The sequence below is a fragment of the Eublepharis macularius genome, chromosome 11, assembly GCF_028583425.1.
Source record: "Eublepharis macularius isolate TG4126 chromosome 11, MPM_Emac_v1.0, whole genome shotgun sequence".
NCBI classification, from domain to species: domain Eukaryota; kingdom Metazoa; phylum Chordata; class Lepidosauria; order Squamata; family Eublepharidae; genus Eublepharis; species Eublepharis macularius.
This window is the reverse complement of record NC_072800.1, coordinates 16,407,312-16,431,268: the sequence shown is the minus strand read 5'-3', so window position 1 is coordinate 16,431,268 and position 23,957 is coordinate 16,407,312. Positions and strand designations below refer to the sequence as shown.

The window sequence follows — 23,957 nt, the reverse complement described above, 5'->3', positions numbered from 1 at the left end:
ATCTGTTCCACATTTGTGTATTATCAGAAAAGTTATAAAAATAAAGGCTTAAAAAAAAAAGAATCTGCTTGGAGATAATTTGAAAATTCGGCTTTCTCCGCCCTTGCCGCACTGTGACTGGAGAATCACAACTTCTCTCCCAGTTATCGAAAAGAGTCCAGAAGCACCTTTAAGACTAACCAACTTTACTGTAGCATAAGCTTCCGAGAATCACAGCTCTCTTCGTCAGATGCGCATCTGACAAAGAGAACTGTGGTTCTCGAAAGCTTATGCTACAGTAAAGTTGGTTAGTCTTAAAGGTGCTACTGGACTCCTTTCGATTTTGCTACTACAGACTAACACGGCTAACTCCTCTGGATCTCTCCCAGTTGCCATTTCAAAATACAGAAGTGCAGCTTTGGGTCAGAATGCTGCCCCCCCTCCTACTGATCAATTAAGCACCCAGTTACCTGCCCTGTTAACACCCTGGGATCACCAACTATCCTTCTTCCGAAACCCATGACCCAATTCAATGCTGCCGGGATGCACTACGGCAATACGACACCTGTGCTGCTTTCTGTCTCCTCTTTGCTGTGTCCAAGATATAACTGGATGAAAACGTCTGTAATGCAGCTCTCTTCAGGCCTAACTATATGTTGTGTGCATTTGGTCTGGACAGCTGCTTCTACTTCAGCAAAAGCAACTTTGGGAGGGGCCAATCTGGTGACATGAAGCCGTGGGAAAGGAGAGTTTAATCCTTCCTGAGCCACTTTTGCCCTGAAGCTCCTGTTCCCCAAGCTACCCCACCCACAAGGCTTCAGGTACACGTTTTCCCCTTCCTCAAGCTGATTCAAAGCAGCCTGGGGGGTGGCGTGGGGTGGATTTATTACACACAGGGCTTTTTTTCAGCAGGAACGCGGTGGAACGGAGTTCCAGCACCTCTTGAAAATGGTCACATGGCTGGTGGCCCCGCCCCCTGATCTCCAGACAGAGGGGAGTTTAGATTGCCCTTGGAGGGCAATCTAAACTCCCCTCTGGCTGGAGATCAGGGGGCGGGGCCACCGGCCATGTGACCATTTTCGCCTTGGGCGATTTAAACTTTAAAAAACTCCCCCCTTGTCCCAGCTGACCCAAAGTGACATCGTTGTGTGGTCCTGAGTCCCACCGCTGAGTTCCACCACCTCTTTCCCCAGAAAAAGAGCCCTGATTACACGTATTTATACCTTGCATGCAATCAGGATCGTAGCAAAAGGAGAGCCAGAGCAGTGTGCCTGGGCACTGTTCGGTGAGGCACCCGGTCCTTCCGGAGCACAGCTGCTGAGACTTCAAATCCCGCCCCCCCCCTTTGGTGGAATGTACCCAACCAATATGGAGACTGGTGACAGCTGTTGCTGCACGGAGCCTCCATCTGAAATTCCTGCAAGTGGATAGCTGTGAGAGAGCTGTGAGCTTGCACCGATTTCAAGGAGCATTTCTTCCGTTATTGTTCTCACTAATGCCCCAGACCTACAGAAGCGACACTCAGCACTGGTGAATTTGATTTGAAACTGTTCTTAATTTACGACGCCTTTGGTGAGGCAGCGGGTACAAAGGGCGTGTTGTGTGCGGGCAGTGATAGAGTTCTCTGAAGGAATTTATACTTAGAGCAGAACCACAAGTGACAAAAGGCACAGGTTGGACACGTGTCAGCTTCCCTCAAGTTTTGATGGGAAATGTAGGCATCCTGGTCTTGCAGCTTGGCTCTCTGACTGCTGTCCAATGGACTTTTCAACTGTCACTTGTCCAACATTCCGCCAAGCTGCCTACATTTCCCGCCAAAACTTGAGGGAAGCTGACAAGTGTCCCACCTGTGCCTTTTGTCACTTGTGGTTCTGCTCTTAGACACTGAGAAATGAAGATGCTGCGGAGGCTAAGGGTGTGTCCAGCCACGCTTTCCAGAAGAACTCGCTCCCCCCACCCCTGCAGCATGATCCTGGCAACAGACTCATCAGAAATTCAAACATCAATCCTGGCCGTTTTCTCACTCCTCCAGTAAATACGCAGGTGTATTGTCCCCTTGCCCTGACCTGGATAGCCCAGGCAAGTCCGATATCGTCACATCTCAGAAGCGAAAGAAGGTCAGCCTTGGTTAGTAATTGGATGGGAGAGCTCCAAGGAAGACCAGAGTTGCAGAGGCAGGCAATGGCAAACCACCTCTGTCAGTCTCTTGCCTTAAAAACCCCACCAGGGGTCACCATGAGTCAGCTATGACTTGACAGCACTCTCCAGCACCATCCTCCTACTTTTGTTTAAAAAGTGCAGCATAGAAATTTACTTCTATAAATGTTCTTTGCTGTTGGGTTTTATTTTTAGAGGCCCATCTATTGAAAAGGGGATAGTGAGATGGGAAAGCGATGGCACCAGAAAACACCAGCCAGTGCTGGGTTGTGCTGCAAAGTGGCAAATACACTGAGCTTAATCCTGGTCAGACCAGATGTCTCTACTTACGTTGGTGAGTGCATTTTCGAAACACTGAATGTTGGGACACACCCTTTTGTAAGAAATGTGTAGTTTTTTGGACACTGTTGACAAAATTATTTGAAGCAAACAAACCACCCCAAGCTGGATACTTCGTGCATTTACAAATATTGCTTCTACTAGATTCATGAGTCTCTCTACCTTAGATATCTTACACGAGAATGCTCAAGTGTAAGGAGATGCGAATGTAGTTTTAAAAGCCTCCCCAAAGGCTCTGTCAATTTCACATCTCCACAGGAGAGTAGTTTTAAAAGGCAGAACCAGCGGAGATCGCTCCTCAGAGGGTTTGTTAATTTCATCTCCACCTCCCCTGAGGGAAGGTACAATTGACAGAGATTTAGAGACAGAGAAGATGAAATTAGCAAACCCTCTGAGGAGCGATCTCTGCCGGCTCTGTCTTTTTAAACTACCCCCGTGTAGCGAGGTGAAACTGACAGCACCCTCTTTTTAAACTACGCTTCCTGGCTAAGATTGGGTCTTTCGTGTACAGAGACTTTCAGTATGTGCAATGAATTCCTATAGGTGGTAACAGCCAGAAATAAGTCAACAAAGCAAGACCGACCCAGAACAGAGAATGGCTTGGCTCCATCCAGCTTTCCCCACTCAACCTCACTAAACTCCCCTCCATACTGCAGACCCCATCCCACTTGGCTTTTGTACATGCAAGTCCTGTGATTCCCCACATAGCCTTTCTCTGGAAGCTAAGATGCCTGTTTCCTTTCTCACCAGCAGAAACGCTAGCTAGATCCAACACAGTATGGCCTCCAGTGAGAAACCTACCACCCTGCGCCTAACCCTCAGAATCTCGACGCTTTGTTTTTGAGAAGCTTCAGAGAAGTTTCTTGCTCCCCTGACTGTAAAGAAATATACACTTCTGATAAAAGCTTATAGAACAGGAAGAGACTAGACGGCACCTTCCAGTGTTCTTTCTCAACAGAAAAGAGTGTCTTGTCGACCACTATATAGGGCCAAACTACAAGTGACAAATGACACAGGTTGGACACTTGTTAGCTTCCCTCAAGTTTTGATGGGAAATGTAGGCAGCTTGGCGGAATGTTGAACAAGTGACAGTTGAAAAGTCTGTTGGACAGCAGTTGGAGAGCCAAGCTACAAGACCGGGATGCCTACATTTCCCATCAAAACCTGAGGGAAGCTGACAAGTGTCCAACCTGTGTCAGACGTCACTTGTAGCTTGGCCCTATGTCCTCTGTGAAGCCTTGCTCATTTTCCACAGGGCCCATCCGTTCTCCCCCAGTACTTGATAAAAAGACACAATATGTGAAAATTAGGTTACCTGAGAGAGCGGACAACAATTCAGCCTATTTATGTAAATAAATTTGTCAGGTCGTGGCATGTGGAATGTTGTTGGGAATGAATTTTAGGCTCTCTGGCTGTTGTAACAAAAACAACATTTGATTTATATAGCGCCCTTCAGGACAACTTAACACCCACTCAGAGCAGTTTACAAAGTATGTTATTATTAATATTATGTTATTATTATATGTTATTATAACCCAACAATAATCACCCTGTGAGGTGGATGGGGCTGAGACAGCTCCTGAGAGCTGTGACTGACCCAAAGTCACCCAGCTGGCTTCAAGCGGAGGAGTGGGGAATCAAACCCAGTTCTCCAGATTACAGTCCTGCGCTGTCAACCACTACACCAAACTGGCTCTCTGATGCTAAGGATACTAGCAATGTATTAATAGTACGAGTCAATGTGGTGTAGGGGTTAGCATCAAACAAGGCTCTAGGAGACTCAGGTCTTAATCTGCCAGGGAAACTTGTTGGGCAGGGTTGCCACCTTCCGCTTAGGAAAATCTTGTAGATTTGGGAGTAATGCCTCGGGAGGGTAAAGTTTGGGAAGGGGCTCAGCAGCTATTTGATGCCAGAGTCCACCCTCCGAAGCTGCTATTTCCTCGAGGGCAACTGATCTCTATCCCAGAGATCAGTTGCCATTCTGAGAGTACCTCAGCCCTATTGTGGGATGACCTCAAGCCAGTCACACACTCTCAGCCTAACCTACCTCAGAGGGCTGTTGTGATAATAAAATGGAGGAGCGGAGAAGGATGAACGCCACTTTTGGTCTCCACTGGGGAGAAAGTCAAACTAAATAAATATTACCAGTACCATTCAACTCATACACTAGGTGAAATAAAATGTACACCTCTACATGGGAAGTGGTTGTATTTCACAGAGGGAGTCAAAAATACTGTCGGCTCCAGCCATTTAAAGTCTGGGAACGGGGGCCTCAGTTAGCACAAAGAGAATCATCGCCTGCTGAAATCTCAAGAGAACTGATGTGTGATGGTGAACTGAGCATCAGACGTGGACCGAGGAGGCCTGAATTCCTCCACGGAGATTGCAGCATGATCTTGCGCAGTCCCTATATCCCTGAGACCAGTCTACCTCATACAACTGTGGCGAACAAATGGGGCCAGTCGTCCCCATGTCCGCAACCCTAAACTCTTTGATAGCAGGGCAGGATAAAAGTGACAGTCGGCAGCTGACAGAAGCACTTTAAAGTATATTTGCAATTACTAACATGGGAGGTAAACGAATACCAGCCTCAATTCAAAGTAAACTTTTGATTTCCTCTGAATTCCTCTCCAGACTGGATGTTAAACAATAAAAGGGGGTATTGTTTTTAGGCTCTTTGCAAGCTAATAGGTTACCTGGAAGATCTCAGGTAGCAGCCATGCCTGTCAATATATGAAGGCCCTTAGTTATTTGAATCTGTCTCTTGTATTAACTGGATCTCACTGGTCCCTTTAAAACAGATCTTGACAAACCCCTGGCGCCAGGTAGCTATGGTGCCTAGAAATTTCACTGCAGTATGTAGGGTTTTTAGCAATGATTTTATTGTAGAATCTCTCAGTGAGAAACGTATTTATCATTTCACATCAGACTGTGATTTGTTGTCTGGCATAAAAATAAAGGTGTATGAAGGTCTTGTTATTGCATGTTTATATGTTAACTTTACACCATTCAATGGTGGTAGATGAATTCATTTCTTAACCAGTTGATTTTATACTGGCTCCAATATTCAATTAAATGGAGCTTTTAAACCAATAGAATTATTATAGGGAAGAAGTTAGGCTTGGGGTAGGGATTAGCAGGACTATCCCTATATTTATTCCTAGATAATACGTGAAGAGGTTCTAGATAAAACTGTGCAGAGGTTAGGATTAGGTTTTATGGTAGCAATAATTAGAAAATACAGTAATTAATTTACAGCATTCTGAAGAGTGAAAAACAAGACTGGCTCTTAAATTTTGGGGCTGGCTCCTAAAGCCAATGAAAATTTATCAAGGCCTGCTTCAAAGCGAAGAAACGATATTTAAAAAGTAGTGCAAATGGGATATCAAGAAGATGAGGTTCAGAAAAAAGATATTAATTAGACCACAACCTGATTGATACTAAAGGAGGTTGTAGGCGAAAAACTGTAATGGATTAATAATACGCTTATTATGCTTTTTACTGTTTTTTGACTTTGTATGTAGGCCATTGTTGGCTCTTTGTAGTTGTGTTTTTGTTACAGATTACTTTCCTTCTTTTGCTCTATCTTTTAACTTTTCCACAATAAAAATAAACAAAATAAAAAGTAGTGCAAACATATTATAAAAAATATTACTAAATTAGGAGCTTAAAGAAAAAAATACAGCCCTACATATAAACGGGGAGAAATTATCAACTGTTCAGGAAAACAGTTAATGTGGTTAATATAAGTGCTGCAATCGGGGCTATCTGCGCAATATAAAGGAGCAAAAGACGGGCCTGACACAAGTTTTTAATACATCTGCATCTGCCTTTAATATACCGTCAACCGTCTTCAAATGTCAGTTGGGGAGAAAGGCGATCTCTAAGTGATACACAGAGCTGCAATTTTTAAATAGGGAAGTCTGTGGACTCCTCAGCAGGTTGGCTGGTCAGTTTATGTTGACTTTCCTCATTTCCAACTCCCAAACCACATAAAAGGGAAGCTAAAACACACAGAGAATGCTTTACTAATAATATTTTCTAATGAAAGCCCTGCAGTCATTGCTGCACAGCCGTTGCAAAATGGAAACTGGAAGCGGGAGGTGTGGCTTGAGAAACCTTGCATGGGAAGGTCCCCTTGCCAAACCTCTCTTTAAAAAAAAAAAAAAGCGCAGACTACTCTGTGAAGACGGGGGTGAGATGCCTGGTCCATAAGAACATAAGAACATAAGCAAAGCCATATTGGATCAGGCCAGTGGCCCATCCAGTCCAACATTCTGTCACACACAGTGGCTAGAAATCCAGTGCCATCTAAAGGACTGTCAGTGAGGCCAGGACACCAGAAGCCCTCCCACTGCCTTCCTTCCAGCACCAAGACAACAGAGCACCACCTCCCCACAAAGAGAATACCATCTATCTCCTGTGGCTAATAGCCACTGATGGACCTCTGCTCCATATATTTGTCCAGTCCCCTCTTGAAGCTGGCAATGCTTGTAGCTGCCACCACCTCCTGTGGCAACGAATTCCATGTGTTTATCACCCTTTGTGTATTCCTGGTCCAATTCGCTTTTTAAAATTAAAATCAAATAGAGCAACCTCAGGTGCCACCTTCCTAAAAATTTGAGGCCTCCCTGTTCATGCCTTCTTACCTGAAAGCCGTGCCTAACCTGGAAGCCGTGCATAATGTCAGGTGTCCTTGGGCTAGCTGAGGATGATCCCGAGCAAGGGAAGGGCAATAGGGATGTCCCATCAGAAAGATACTAATTCAGGTCTAACACAAGCATTGCCCAATCAGAAGTATCAAAAAAGGCTTTGAACATGGATCTGAACCCACATATTTCCAATTTTCAGGAATAGTCGGAAATCATTCCACCAAGCAAGTTATTCTGGTGCCTCACTATCTGGTTTTGTATTCCTGGGTTGGGGGCAGGGGCTTGAGATGAAAGAATTAACACAGAATCAGTGATATGTGGGGGAGAGAGACTCAGGACCAAGCTACAGGTGACGAATGACACAGGTTGGACACTTGTCAGCTTCCCTCAAGTTTTGATGGGAAATGTAGGCATCCTGGTCTTGCAGCTTGGCTCTCCGACTGCTGTCCAATGGACTTTTCAACTGTCACTTGTCCAACATTCCGCCAAGCTGCCTACATTTCCCATCAAAACTTGAGGGAAGCTGACAAGTGTCCAACCTGTGTCAGGCGTCACTTGTAGCTTGGCCCGCAGGGAAAACATCCTCCTAATAGTGTTTTTGTGCTCAGCATTTCTGCTTTCCCCAAACATTGTATCATTGAGATAGGGCCAAGCTACAAGTGACAAATGACACTTGAACGGCAAGTGAACAGACTCACGTGTATTCCTCCCTGTTCATTTGCGCTCCACTACGTGATCAAGTGTAGTGCAAGTGAACAGGGAGGAATACACGTGAGTCTGTTCACTTGCCGTTCAAGTGTCATTTGTCACTTGTAGCTTGGCTCATAGTGATCAAGTGGTGCACAAATGGAGGGCAAGTGAACAGGGAGGAATACTTGTGAGTCTGTTCACTTGCCGTTCAAGTGTAATTTGTCACTTGTAGCTTGGCTCATAGTCTTCTGATTCTACATAAGCACATCTTTCTCGCCAGAGCTATTTGGTTATTCAGGGGCTGCAAAGATTATGAGCAGGGCAGGGAAAAGGCTAAGCTTGTTTCAGCTGGAAACAAGACAGGGCATGAAGGGTGGAAGGGGCCATGACTTCCCCACACCAATACAGATACAAAAGATACACAGCATCCGCAAGGCCACATGCTCTGTAGAAGATAAAGGGAAAGACCTGGTTGGAAGGGCTGCAGAGACTGGGGAGGGGGGGAGGTGAGGTGTAGGACCCCAGGATTTGCACATCTCCAGTAACAGACAGTTCACCTGTCCTATAAAAGACTGGTGGGGGGTTACTAAGACAAGAGGCATAGCTGACAAGGACGAATCCGATTTTCGCTCCCCATCAGCGATCTACTCACTAAGGATCTGAGATCTCTCAATATATTTAATGTTATAAAATGCACAAAACACATCTATACCCCAATGCACATCTTGCCAGCTGTTATCAGCCCCAGTGTGTGCAGAGGGGGGCACCAGACAGCCCCTCTTGTTCACATAAAAATACAGTGAGGTGACAGTGGTGTATCTATTTTTAAACTAAACCGGATTACGTAGATCGGAGGAGCAAAGCCCTGTTCTGTCCACGTCTTATTTCGGGTTAAAAGTATGGTTCCCCTGGTGAAATCACTGAAAGCACCAGTGAGAAAAAAATGTGTCTAGAGGGTAAGGTTTAGCACTCCCACGTCATTTTTGGTTAATGATAGAGCCTCCTATTCCACAAGACTCATGGGAAAAGAGGTCCTATACCAATTCACTCCTAGAGAATAGAAGAGCCTAGAGTCTCTTACACAAGACACCTTACACAAGTAGGATCGAGTGGAAGATCTTACACTTGTTCTCCCATTGTGGATACATGTGCACTGCTAGGGAGACAGAGGACACTTGACCACACAGAAAGCAAGCCTCCCTGTGTAAGATGCCATGTAGAGAGACCCTTTGTCCTATCTGCCCAATAAATTGGGAGGGATGCTCCCTTGGGGAAAAGGTGCAATCCTTGCTAATTTCCCAATTTGGAGAGTGAGAAAATATAGGTAAAAATCAATGGAAATTACTATTGTTTTTTTTCCCAATGCCAACATTAAAGGATTCAGTTCAAAGGACACAAAGTCTGCCTCCAAATCCAATTTCGTTCTTGTGTGTATGTGAGGGCATGTTTTTGATCTGCGTTTGTTGAGATGCAGTCCCACTCTGTCTGCTTTACATGTTTCAGGAGTGAGATAGACCTCACTCAGGTTTATCTCACTAAAAACAGGTTTTAGCTCTGAACCCTGTTTTAATTTAAATCTCTGATTGAACTTCCAGAAATACATACTTACATGTTGGAGCAATCTAGAGTGCTGTGTAAGGCAGTGTATTACCCCTCTCGGTTCTGGATGTTTGTATCCTAGTTCTCTGTCAGGGGGTGACCCTATTTCTGAGCTGAGCAGCAGGGAGGCTCACATGATGTGCATGGAAAATGGGTATCAGGGAGAAAGGTGCAAGCTTGGTCTTGTCCTTTGCACCTGATTTTCAACATGCAGTGATTTTTGTTTTGTTCTGCATGGAGGAGCATGCATTCAGATGTAATATGAAGTGATAGAGCTTGGACACAGGTTTATCTCAGTGAAAATTTGACCTATAAGACCATATCCCTTGGCAGAGAAGTTTTCAGAAAAAAAAATACACACTGCATGTCCCCATAGCATAGTGAAAGTACACAAAATACGTTATACAGTTCCAGATTTGGACTGAGTCAAAATTACTCATAGGTTTAGATTTTCATTCTCCTGTACAACATCCAAAAAGAGTCTTTTGATTTCCAGCTATCTTTCAGAAACCTTCTCACAATTTTCCGTTTGTTTCCACAATTGTTTCAAACTATAGTGGCTATATTGCTTTTGTTAACATCATCATGTTTAACTTCAGTACAGAATATTATTCTTACTCACCTGCTGTGCTAGTCTGATTTTTTTTTTAAATGTACTGAATTTTGAACCACAACATAATGATTTTTGTGGGCTGTTTCTTTCCCAGTTGGGTTTTGTAGACCAACACGATCAACTTAGGAAAGGCTTTGCCGTAAACTCATGGAGACATTTTTTAAAAAGAGAGGATTTTTAACTAAAAAGTTAGAACTGTCTACCAAGAAGTGACTGAGCCAAAATTGATCAACAATGCTACGCACGGTAGCAATGTGAACGAAGAACATTACTGTGGTTCAGTTTGCACGTAGGGCTCTGGTGATCTGCATTTGTCAAGAAAGGTCACAACCTCACTGGCAGATGGAAAACCCAGGGTGGTGGAGAGGGCACATTACGATGGAGTAAATACTGAGTGCGTATCGCTTTCATGACCACATGACCTAGATTTTGGAAGTGATCCTCCGTAGCACATAAAGGACAGATATATGGGGTTCCTCAGGTTGCCTTCTGTAACATGACCTGACTCAATTCTTCTAGGAACCCTCCAGCAGCTATCTGCAATTCAAAAGCGTTGATCCGCTGCAGTCATAAGGGGACGGCAACATTTCGCTCACCCTCTTTTTTTTCCTCTTCTTCGGAGAGCTGTTTCTTTTTTTAAACTGAAGGGCGCTGGCATCTAGGACTTGGGGGTCATCTCCTCCGTGACTTTAGGATGAGGTTTCGCAGATTTAATCTGTCGTCGTGAACGACAGCAAATAAAAACACCCACCGCACCTGACATGCTGTGTTGGAGGAAAGTCATCAAGTGCCCAAACTGCTGCCAAATTAATATTCAATTAAAATGGCACGGGGTGAACAGAGATTTTTTTTTTTGTTCTTTCTAAAGGTTACACTGAAAATCATCTGCCTAATTAGCAAACACTAGAGCAAAACATGGACATGCAACTCACTTGTTTTTTCTTGTAGAATCCCTTCTTGTCACAATTAGGAATATGCAATCCCCTCGGGCTTAAGACGTTCAGGATCTTTAGATTGTTTAACGTGTCTTCCATCTCTCGCCGGCAAGGGCCCTGTCAATAGTAATCGTTTGGCTTTGTTTTAAAATCGGCAATTAAATCCGTGCATGTAAATATTCTTAATCCTTGACAAGATGCTTGCATCAAAATGAAGATGCAAATTTTGTCTAAATGGGCAAAAAACACTCAGAGCAAAGGGAAGCAACGGAGACCAAATCCTTAGCAGTCTTGATTATCGGCTGAAGGGCTGCTGAACTCATGTGCATGTATAGAGAAAAGGTAGCTGTTTAAGTATCTTTTTAACTTGGTTTTGGAAAATGTTAGCACCCATCAAGTGTCATATAGTGGTTAGAGTGTTGGACTAGGATCTGGGGTCCCAGGTTCGAAACCCCGCTCTGCCACGAAAGTCTGCTGGGTGACCTTGGGCCAGTCATGCACAATCAGCCTAACCTGCCTCCTAGGTTTGTTGTTAGGAAAAAATAGAGGAGAGAAAGACGGAATGTCAACTGAGCAAATAAATCAAAATCCCACTGCATCTGTGCACACAGCCCTTTCAAATAATCTGCAATAGCATCGAAGAATCAGCAGGGAAGAGGCTGAATTCAGCCTTCTGAATAGCTGATTGGCACCGTTGCTGCTTATTTGACAAAGCAAGCGGACTGCATTTTCAGCTGCTGGATAAGGAATTGTCCACACAATCCCACAACCAGGAATTTTGCATGCTTCCGCATCCAGAAGAGCAGGAGCAGTCATGTCTAAATTTCACAGGCACTGCATGCAAATGGTCAACACTTCCTATATTCAGGACTGTATTTCGAGCCACAACAATACCCATTTCTATGCACATTTAAGTATTTTTATTGATCTTGTTTGATTTAGTGTTTGGTGGACTTGTATTGTTACTTGCCATGTTTATATATACTGTTCACTGCTTCATACGTTTCACAACGAGATCACTTCCATCTCCCTTGCTACGCTATTACCATGCAATACTAGATCTGTTAGGAACAAGGTAATGTGCATTGCTGAGAGCAGAACCACAAGTGACAAAAGGCACAGGTTGGACACTTGTCAGCTTCCCTCAAGTTTTGATGGGAAATGTAGGCAGCTTGGCGGAATGCTGGACAAATGACAGTTGAAAAGTCCATTGGACAGCAGTCGGAGAGCCAAGCTGCAAGACCCGGATGCCTACATTTCCCATCAAAACTTGAGGGAAGCTGACAAGTGTCCAATCTGTGCCTTTTGTCACTTGTGGTTCTGCTCTGAGACATTGCAGGAAGAGGAAACTGATGTGGGTTCCTAACAGAGATGTGGCTACAGGAAATGATGTGGTGTGTCTGTCCCAAATAACTAATAATAACAACAACATTCAATTTATATACCACCCTTCAGGACAACTTAATGCCCACTCAGAGTGGTTTACAAAGTATGTTATTATTACCCCACAACAATCACCCTGTGAGGTGGGTGGGGCTGAGAGAGCTCCAGAGAGCTGTGACTAGCCCAAGGTCACCCAGCTGGCTTCAAGTGGAGGAGTGGGGAATCAAACCCGGCTCTCCTGATTAGAGTCCTGTGCTCTTAACCACTACACCGAACTGGCTCTCAAACTCCCCCTGGCTATGCAATCCTACACCAACCTCGTTATGGTGGTTGGGGAGGAGGGGTTGCTATTATTCCCCATGAGTCCTTCAACTTCTGTAGACTTCCAGTACAAGCCAGAGCTGGTATTGACTACATGTTCTTGTCTCTGGGAATTAAAGACGGACTGGGTATCCTGCCTGTTTACAGACCACTCAGATCCCCAATAAGTACGCTTTCTGACCTGGCAGAACTGCTAGCGGATATGGCGTTAGAGACACCTAGACTTATTGTTCTGGTGGACTTCATCCATGCTGAGTGTTCCAAGTCCATCCCAGCCCAGGAATTTATGGCTTTCCTGGCAATCCCGGGCCTCTCTCAGATAGTGACAGGCCCTACACATGAAAGAAGCTACACCTTGGACTTAAATGTTTTGCACTGAGCCTTTGAGGGAATGTCTTGTTTCAGGGTTGGGGATTCGGCCTGAACCATGGTCAGGCCATCATCTGCTGAAGGCAAAAATGAATATGGCCCCAACACCCCGCAAAATGGGGGTGTCCAGTTAAAATGATTTCCCCCCAAAGGCTCATGCCTTGGGGGATTTTAGAATTCCAGACACATGTTCCGTGGAAGCTGATGCAGGCGTGTGGAACGTGAAGCTCCTTGAAGCTATTGACACCATTGCTCCTTGTTGACCCCTCTGGCCCTTGGGACGGAAGCCAGCCCCGTGCTTTACCATGGAGCTGGCTGACCTAAAGAGGGTTGGAAGACGTCTAGAAAGACGCTGGCAGAAAACTCGCATGGAAGCTGATAGAGCGTGCTACAGGACCTACTGGAGGAACTGTGAAGCAGAAATGAAAGCAGCAAAGAAACGTTATTTCTCGGAATACATTGTGTCACATTGTGTATAGTTCACTACCATCCCAGTTGCTTAAGGTATCCTGACACCCTCTAAATCTGAACTTTTACAGTCTCAAGAACAGACAATTAGCTGTGAGGCCTTTGCTAAGTTTTTCGCTGATAAAATACCACAAATATGCTCTGATCTAGATGCTAGCAGCAATGCAGACGAGATGGAAGATACACCATCTGGCTCACGTATGGACTGCCTTGAACCAATTACAATGACAGATCTTAACAGGATCCTGACATCTATGAAAGCCACTACTTGTGCACTCGATCCTTGCCTTCTGTGGCTGTTAAAATCAAGTAAGGACTGATTAGTAAACTACTGAGGTCTATTGTAAATCAATCGCTAACTCAAGGCACCTTCCCCCAGCCACTCAAACAGGTGGTGATCTGTCCGCTAATTAAAAAAAAACATCTCTAGACAAAAAATGATGTGGCCAATTATTGCCGAATCTCTAATCTGCCCTTTCTTGGCAAAGTAATTGAAAGAGCAGTAGCTGACCAAGTCCAGATCTACTTGGATAACTCTAGCACTCTGGACCCTTTCCAGTCTGGATTCAGACCAGGTCATGGGACAGAGACAGCACTAGTAGCATTAGTGGATGACCTCCGTCTAAATATAGACAAAGACCATGACTCCATTGCTCCTCCTGGATCTGTCTGCAGCCTTTGACACAGTAGACCACGCCATCCTGTTGAGGTGTTTAGAGACAGAAGTGGGCATCAAAGGATGTGCCTTGGACTGGTTTAAATTGTTTCACATGGAACGGATTCAAAGGGTTGCCGTCAGAGATCAGCTGTCTCCAGAATGGGAACTATCTTGAGGAGTTCTGCAGGGTGCAATCTTATCTCCCATATTATTCAACCTCTGCATAAAGCCTTTAGGAGAACTCATTTGCAGCTATGGAGTTGGATGTCATCAATATGCAGATGACACTCAACTCTATATCTCGCTATCCAGGTCCCCGCAGGATGCAGTGGAAATCTTAGACCGCTGCCTGAAAGCTGTGGTGAAATGGCTGAAAAATAAATTAAAATTGAACCCAGACAAGACTGAAGTGATGACTGTTGGGAAGTCAGAGATTTTTAAGGACAAACTTTCAACAGTTTGTCTGACCCTTGCTGACTCGGTTAAGAGCCTAGGAGTTATACTGGATACAGCGCTACTACTAGAAAAACAAGTTAAGGCAACCACAAAAAATGCTTTCTACAGTCTCACTCTAGCCTGGAGGATGGCTTCTTACCTAGACATGACCGACCTGGCCACCTAGATCTATGCTATGGTAACATCAAGGCTTGACTATTGTAATGCTCTATACATAGGTCTCCCATCTAAGCTAACTAGGAAACTCCAATTCGTGCAAAATGATGCGGCTCGACTGTTATCAGGAGTGAGCAGGAGCATAAACATCACTCCCACCCTGCAGTTCTCCCTTGGCTACCTGTCAGCTACTGTGCTCGGTTCAAGGTACTGGTTATCACATAGCTCTTCATGGCCTGGGTCCAGCATACGTCTACGGGACCACCTCCCTTCTTATGTTTCTCCGCTCATCTCAACAGGGTCTCCTGCAGGTGCCACCCTGCACACGGGCGAAATAAACATCAAATGTACACGGGCTTTCTCTGTGGTGGCCCCTACCCTGTAGAACGGCCGCTTGAGGAGGTCAGGACAAGCCCCACCCTCCTGGCTTTCTGCAAACAATGCAAAACAGAATGATTCAAAAAGATTTTTTACTCAGATAGAAGGGTTATATTGTAGGGAGGGGGGGGTCTCAGATGCTTCACTAATGAGTTAGGGACCACTGACTTCACCACTACCTTACGTCCTCTCTGTTGATTTAAGTATGTGCTCCTATGTGCTACCCGTGCTTCAAGTATGACCCCTACTGGGTCATACTATGTTGTCAAATGTCAATCCTAGAATTGCTTATGCTCTGTTTCAGCATTTCTTCAACTCTGTATTGGATTCCTGCTAATGCTATGTTTTTGTGAACTTGTATTTCTTTGCCCTATGCCATTGTTTATGGAAATGTCTGAGATATTGACTGTACTAATCTCACACTGTGTAATCTACCTTGTGAGAAAGGTGGACTATAAATGACATAAATAATAATAAAATAAAAATAAACAATACAGACAGGCAGCATAAAAAGATTATCAATAAATAAATGAAACCACTGTGTAGTTAACTGTAGTATTACCATTTCCTTCGACTGACTCAAGGTCTGTTTTCGATATGATATGTCATGGCTTTGCCACGGGCATTCATGCCGTAATTTTATCAAGCTCCAGTACTTGAGCGTACGCCAATATAAGAGAACAAAAGACGAGCCATTTTATTTTTCTTCTTAAGGGGAAAGAAGGCTGATTTTATACATTCCACATAACCTGGTATGGAAAAGTTGCATTTGTGAACACCGTGGAGTTTAAATTTGCACGGCAGGTTTTGAGCGTTTAAACAGCAAAACGCTGCCCAAGAAGCATTTCACACCTGTTGCTTCACTAAAGCCTTATTGTGTGTATTATACCAAGGAGAGGAAGGGACTGAGTCCAAGAAACACTGACTTGCCTAAGGCTATCGAAGGCTTCATTGCCACATGCAAAAGAATGAGGTGGTAGAATGGTTAATATTTTTGCCCTGTTGTGCTAGCTTTCTAGCTGCATGGAGTTGTTGTTTTTTTTAAAGGTGCAATGGAAACTGGAATCGGCACCTGTAGCCTGAAGTGATACAATCCATTCCTGCCTCAACTGCCTTATTCTTCTGCACATGTCAACTAGGCCTTGTGCGTTCTATGCTGAGGTAAAATTTGAAAGAGCCAAGCCTCTCTCTCAATAACTGGCAGCTTTCTCACACTGCCAGTTATTCAGAGAGAGGCTTGTCCACAAAGCAAAAGAAGTGGTTATGAAAGGAGTGTCTTGTAGTGGTTAAGAGGGTGAGTTGTGAGCCAAGTCTGTCCCTGGTCCAAATCTCAATGCTGCTGTTTTTAAAATGTATTTATTTATGTATTGTCTACTTTTCTCACTGAGACTCAAGGCAGATTTCACAGTGTGGCTGGGACATTCAATACACAATACAACAAAATGATATGGACTGCAGGAATTTGAAAAAAAGAAGCAAGAAATCTGATACAGAGCTGAAAAAATGCTGAAACATAACATAAGCAATTTAATATGACATATTAAATGATGTGGAAACTACCCATAGGAGCACACTTATAGCAAGAGACAGTACGCAGCAGTATAGTCTACAGCCCCCTCCCTTTACCAAGCATCTCTCTGAACCATTTCTTTACAGCACAGGCCTATTACCTATGTAAAAAAAGCCCTCCCAAACAATTCAGTTTTGCACAGTTTGCAGAAAGCCAAAACTGGAGCTTTTCCTGACCACTCCAGGCAGACCATTATATACGGCGGGAGCCACTGCAGAGAACCCTGACCTGGATAGCCCAGGTGAGCCTGAACCTATCAGATCTCAGAAGCTAAGCAGGGTCGTCCTTGGTTAGTAATTGGATGGGAGACCTTCAGCGAAGACTAGGGTTGCAGAGGCAGACAATGGCAAACCACCTCTGATAGTGTCTTGCCATGAAAACCCCACCAGGGGTTGCTATATGTCAGTGATGATTTGAGGGCACCACACACACCACAGAGAATGCACATGTATGGGCAGCTGTTCATCCTGCCCGTTTTCAGGGTGGCATCTGCAGAAGGCCCTACTCAGATGAGTGAAGCTGCCATGGCAGAACATAGGGAGAGAAGCAGTCCCGTAGATATGAGGGACCAAGGCCATGAAGTGCTCTGTATGTGAGCCAAAACCTTGAACTGAGCCTGGTAACTGAAGGACAGCCAATGGAGCGACTGCAGAATGAGAATATCTATGCGCCATCTACCTCCTGATAGCGATTGAGCTACTGTGTCCTGCCCAACTAGAGTCTCCCAGTTGACTTTGAGGGGAGACCTATGCAGAGCGCATTACAGTAGACTAGTCTCAAAGTTACCATGCTGTGGATCCAGGTGGCCAGATCCGCAATGTCAAGCCATCTTCCGAGCTAGTCCAAGATTCAAGCAGCTGCATTTACTTGCTTCTCTAGCAGCAGTACAACCCCTAGGCTCTAACCCAAGTCTGCAAGGGTCGACTAAACCCCATCAAACGTGGGAAGTGCCATGTTCTTGAATATCCTGCCTTCCCAACCAGAGAGATGCAGAGCAGGGCATTATCCTCATATTGACGACATCTAATTCCATAGCTATACATGATTTCTCCTAAAGGCTTTACACGGAGGTTGAATAACATAGGGGATAAGATTGCACCCTGTGGAATCCCACAAGATAATTCCCACATGTAAGATAGCTGGTCACCAACAGCAACCCCTCTGAGTCCAAGAGGAATCCAAGGCATGTCCCGGGATACTTATGTCTGCTTCCCAACGTCTTAAGAGGATGGCATGGTCTACTGTATCTAAGGCTTCAGGTAGATCTAGGAGGAGCAACCAAGAAGCGTGGCCCTTGTCTACATTTAGATGGAGGCCATAAATCCAGATTCAACTTGGAAAGGACTAGTTATTGTCATTGGAGGGTGGAGGATCACTTAAGAACATAAAAAGAACTATACCAGATCTGACCAAAGGCCCATCGGGTGCAGCATTCTTTTCATGCAGTGGCTGACCAGTTGCCTTTAGGAAGCTCACAAAGAAGATGACTGCAACTTCCTGCAAAGATTTCTCAGGCTGCAACTTTTCAAGGTAATGGATATATCTATTCCTGGATGGCACAGCCTTCACCTAATGGGCTGCAACAGACTGTGTAGCATGCCAAAAGATTCTAGCGAGCCAGTCTGGTGTGACCTTGGGTCAGTCCGCTTGAAGCCAGCTGGGTGACCTTGGGTCAGTCATGGCTCTTTCAGAGCTCTCTCAGCCCCACCCACATCACAGAGTGATTGTTGTGAGAATAATAACACACTTTGTAAACTGCTCTGAGTGGCCGTTAAGTTGTCCTGAATGGCAGTATATGAATTGAATGTTGTTATTATTTTTGGTGCTGCTGTTGTTATTGTTATTAGTGAGGACTAGCACTTGAATCAAGGCAAACAGAGGGAGTAACTTGCCTCAGGGTGCCCAAACTTCAACCTAAGGCCTTCAAGAACCAAGCCCTGGAGTGATAACTAGAGATGGGCACGAACCAGAAAAAACCCGAACCATGTGGTTCGTCAAATTTCACGAACCACGAACTTTCACGACCTGCCTCTGGTTCGCAAACTGGTTCGTGAAAACATCACTTCCGGGTCAGAAAATCATCACTTCTGGGTCAGCAGAAGGTCTGCAGGAAGTCCATCCCCTGTTGCTTAGGAAACTGATTGACTGGCACTAGGCTGTCTGCAGTGATGAACCAAAAAACGAACCAAACAAGCCAGCCTAAAGTTCGTGGCAGTTCGTCAGAAATGGGATCTGACGAACCGCTGGTTCGCAAACCACGAACCGGCCTGGTTCGTGCTTAATTTTGGTTTGTATTTCAGTTCGTGCCCATCTCTAGTGCTAAGTGCAGAACCACACAGACTCTCCAAAAAAAAACCCCTTGTTTATAGGATTCCATGGCCATAATGGTACATGGGTCGCTACATCAACATGATCCATCGCAGGTGTCCTTTTCATTAGGCCTGTAATTGTATAAATAGCTTTACTAACAGATGTGTTCGTATAAAGCACTGTTTGCTTCGGTGTCCCCAAAACATATAGACCCAACATGTAAACATATTTTTAGTTTGAGATTCTACTCAGCAAATGTTCCCCTGACAGTTCTCGTACATTTGCACCCAACAGGCAATCTCTCTCAGCTCTGAATACTTCTTTAAATTGCAGGACTTATTGGCAGTCCCTTAAACAAACAAAGCAGTTCAGACTCACTGACTGCAGGTCATATGCTTTTAAAACATACTTGTCCCTGAACTTAAATGCTAAAAAAAGAGAGAAATAATTTAATTATAAGCAATACTAAACAGGTCTACTTGGAACCCTACCCGGGCTTTCTCAATGGGATTTACTCTCAGGAAAGTGTCTTTAGGACTGCACAGTAAATTACTCACCCCGCACCTCAAAAAGCCTACAAAAATGGACAACTTTGGAACTAGTTTTAAAAAGCTCCGAACTAGGCAATTATGTGCTTATAAAAGATTTAAAAGATTTGGGATTTCGTTTTCAGAAAAAAAAATGCAATTTCTAGTTGTACAGTCCTTTTTTTGCTTCTGACTCGGATTGCATTTAAACCTAATGCTGACAGCAAGAGAAGAAGCATTTACTGGGATTAACAGCCATGAGTGGGAACTTATTTTTACCACTTCTGTCCGTTGCAGCTATCCATTTTCAAAGGATGAAAAAACCAACATAGTCGTGGTCGCAACTTCATGAATGGGCTTCAGTGGGTTTTTCAAAGGCATGAGAATCGCATTTGTAAAACTAAGCTTCCAACTCTGATAGCTGCAGAGAAAACATGGAACTATGGGAACAATTTATTTTGCAAGCTCAGAAAATCAGGAGAACCTGGAGCTCAGCTGGAGGCACCTTATTTGATTCTGATGCCTGGAGACCTGAAATATTTATGCACAGCCTGATTGTATGCATATTTACTCAAAAGCAATTCCCACTAAATTCAGTGTGGCTCACTCACAAGTAGGAATGTACAGGATCGCATGGTTGCAGCTTCAAAAAGCAGGGCTTTTTTTCTGGGAAAAGAGGTGGTAGAACTCAGTGGTGGAACTCAAGACCGCACAATGATGTCACTTTGGGTCAGCTGGAAAAGGGGAGGGGGAGTTTTTTAAAGTTTAAATCGCCCTCGGTGAAAGTGGTCACATGGCCGGTGGCCCCGCCCCCTGATCTCCAGACAGAGGGGAGTTTAGATTGGCAATCTAAACTCCCCTCTTTCTGGAGATCAGGGGGCGGGGCCACCAGCCATGTGACCATTTTTAAGATGTGCCAGAACTCCGTTCCACCGCGTTCCCGCTGAAAAAAAGACCTGGGTTTAAGGTCAACAACAAAGAAAATAAGCATCCCCCCCCACCATTGCCTGGACAGACTTCCCACTAACAAACAGTGCAATCCTAACCATGGTTAAGCCCAGAGCTTTTTTTCATCTGGAACGCGGTGGAACGGAGTTCTGGAACCTCTTGAAAATGGTCACATGGCCGGTGGCCCCGCCCCGATCTCCAGACAGAGGGGAGTTTAGATTGCCCTCCGTGCCGCCGAGTGGTGCGGAGGACAATCTAAACTCCCCTCTGTCTGGAGATCAGGGGGCGGGGCCACCAACCATGTGACCATTTTCTCCGAGGGCAACTCACTGAGTTCCACCATATCTTTTCCCAGAAAAAAAAGCCCTGGTTAAGCCTATTCACTTTAATGGGCTTAGGAGGGAATTACTCTGCTGTAAATCTTTGGGAACCTAGGATTGTCCGTACTCTCCCACGACGTAGGTCAATGCAGCGATAACCCTATTCTTCCCTCCCTGCTAGCAAGGCTGCTACTTCCCGGACTACATTCCCCCTAAAAAAGATCAAAAGTCTGTCCTCTTGCACTTGGCATCCAGAAAAACTAAGTAATCTTGCATAAAACTCTAATTTTAATATTTTGGGTGGGGAGGGGAAAGCACGAAAATGAAATCAGCCTATTTCCCCTTATAAACACAGACCTTGGGTTTCCTCCTCGTGAAAGAGAAGCCGCATGCTCCGAAAAGCCAGGGTCCCTTGGACTCCCTCTGGAACATCTCTACCTTCTGCGACAGACCAAGGCGGCAAGGACACTTTTCACATTTATCAGACTCTTTGAGCACTTTCCGTTTCTGTAGGTTTCTTTGGAATGGTCGCTCCCTGCAATTTTTCCTTTTCAACAACGTAAAGCTGTGTCTGGGATCAGCCGTGTTTTGATGAAAAGCCAAGAAATACCCGGCAACATTTTGTGTGCCTGTTGGCCTGGGCATGGAGGGTAAGCAGCTCGCCTGCCAAGAACAGTACATGAACCAGAGTATTCTCTGCTCACATTTCCTACAACCCGGCTGGCCTGTGGACTTTGTCTGTGAGCGGCACATAAGGAACAAGAAACAGTAGCCATTTCATCTCCATGTGTTATTTTGCCCAGAGGCATTTTCAGCGTGGCAGGGCAATCGCTAATGAAGCTAGGCACGGCTTTCAGCGCACTGGAGAACTTTTGAGAGCCGGCATTCACAGCACTTACTATAATTTGCTGTTTCGGGTACAGGCTCACAGACTGAATGCAAGGCTTTTTAAAAAGTTAGCACCCCATCTGTCTTTTTGTAGAAGGAATTGCAAAACGAAACAAAGGCCTCACTAGCGTAATAGCTGATCTAACTATATAGTAAGTATAGGATGTGTGGAAGCCCATTTGAAAGTTCACCTGTCTTAAAAAAAATTTGCTTCCTTCGAAATTCCTCAGATGTTCTCTTGAGTAAATCCCTCTGAATTTGCCTAGAAATGGCACTTCAATTGTAATTCTAATCCCAGATCTGTCTGAGTTTCAATATTGTATAGAGATGTTCCTCACCATCCGTAGGTTCCCATCAAGATGAACGCAGTTTGAGTAACCATGTTTACTTTGGAAAATTGAAGAGAGTCCAGTAGCACCTTTAAGACTAACCAACTTTACTGTAGCATAAGCTTTCGAGAATCACAGTTCTCTTCATCAGATGCGAATGTTTACTCTGGGACCTTAGCAGACTGTACTTACTTCATTTATAACCCATCGTTGTCCCCAAAGGGGACTTAAAGTGGATTACATTGTTCTCTTTTTCCATTTTATCCTCACAACAACCCAGTGAGGTAGGTTAGGCTGAGTATGTGTGTCTGGCCCAAGGTGACCCAGAGAGCTTTTGGGGCAGAGTGGGGATTCAAACTGAAGTGAGAAAACTATTCAGAATAACCCGAATCCCGAATTGGAAACCTGAAGCACACATCCCCATTAACCACTATACCACAGGGTTTCTCAGAAACGTGCAGAATGTTCTAGAAAAACGAGTCTCGTTAAAACTTCCTGAAATTCTTTGCCTGTTTCTCCTCCTGAGAAGGAGCATTCACGTTGAAGTCTGAGGCCCATCTAAGTATGACAGCAATCCTAAACTGGTCCACTCAAAATACTATTCAAGTCTACCGCTTTACATTGCCAAACAATGCCTACGGCAATTTTGGACAGCTGCTTCAACCAAATCCCGCTGGTTTGGCGTGTTTGCATATGCAGCTCTAAAGAAATTGAGGATCTATCCCATTATATCCTCTCCTGTTCACTGTATTGTACTCCTAGAGTTAAATTTCTGGCAGCAATTTTGGACACCTTAAAGTGATACTCAGAGGTCAAGAAAGTTTCTATATTGCTATCTGTCACAGATGTGGAAGTGTCTTATAAAGTCGCTTTATTCGCAGCTGCGGCAAGAAAGATAAGAGCAACTGTGGTAACTAGCAGGGAACCTGGATAGATAATTTTTTATCATATGGTTTTAGGATATTATTTGCTGTAGTTGTATTGATATTTTGTAGCTCTTGGAGTTTATGGAGTCATTAGCAACTGCGTATTTTATTTGTTAATTGTAAATTTCCTACAACCAATGGCTAACTGCAATAAACTACTACCTACCTATTCAATGGGGCTTAATCCCAGGTAAATGTACTTAGGATAGCACTGTATGAGTTTTGTGTGGGAACCATAAGAGTGTTTAATTTACAAAAGGTGTGATTTGCCAACAAAAGAATTATCACACACCAAGATTCTGTGTTACACAGATCTCCTGAGGCCAGCCAGGTGTCAGAATCCATTTTTCTAATAATTCTAATGGCTTCAGCAGCTCAGACAAATAACATTATCGACAGTCTTTATCCATTTGAGGTATCATTCGTGGAGCACATCTGCATTTTTCCAGTTCAACAAAAAATAATACTTACATATTCATTCTCCTGCTTGGACTCAGAAGAGAAATTCAGTGTGTCTGTGCTCTGTGAATCGTACTTGTAGCGTTGGGTATTTTTGGCTTGCTCTTTCCTGATGATATCTATTTTGGTGTAGTGAGCATGTGATTTGGAATCCGACACCCTGTGTGTGTTGGGGACAGACTGATTCTCTGTGCTGCTGACATTCTGGTCTTCCTCGGAATCGCTGGAATTGCCTTCAAATAAAACCAAACGCATCAATAAATAAAAGCCAAGTTTGACCAATTCCTTACTTATGACATTTGCCTTTTTTTAAAAAAAGACTCTTCTTTCAGAAGATTTTTATATTTCTTAGCGGGATCACATACGGAATGTTACAGGTTAACAACAACCAAAAAACACTGGTTCCCCACCGAGAAGAATTGTGACTGTGGGAATACAACAAGGAGAACAAAGAAACTGCACAAATTTTGACTTAAGCTCAGACATATGTACAGTTCTTGGCTACCTAGGCCATAAGGCTTTCAACC

At 44.3% G+C, this 23,957-nt stretch overlaps 1 protein-coding gene across 1 annotated transcript in view; it reads right to left on the bottom strand.

The window, feature by feature from the left end:
• Positions 1-23,957, bottom strand: part of IGFBP3 (insulin like growth factor binding protein 3) — a 42,350-nt gene that overhangs the window by 10,488 nt on the left and 7,905 nt on the right. Inside the window, exons 2-3 of the mRNA XM_054991360.1 lie at positions 23,443-23,663; positions 10,962-11,081 (exon numbers count right to left, since the gene is read on the bottom strand). Of these exons, the coding sequence (XP_054847335.1) occupies positions 10,962-11,081; positions 23,443-23,663 (341 nt within the window). The remainder of the gene's footprint in view (positions 1-10,961; positions 11,082-23,442; positions 23,664-23,957) is intronic.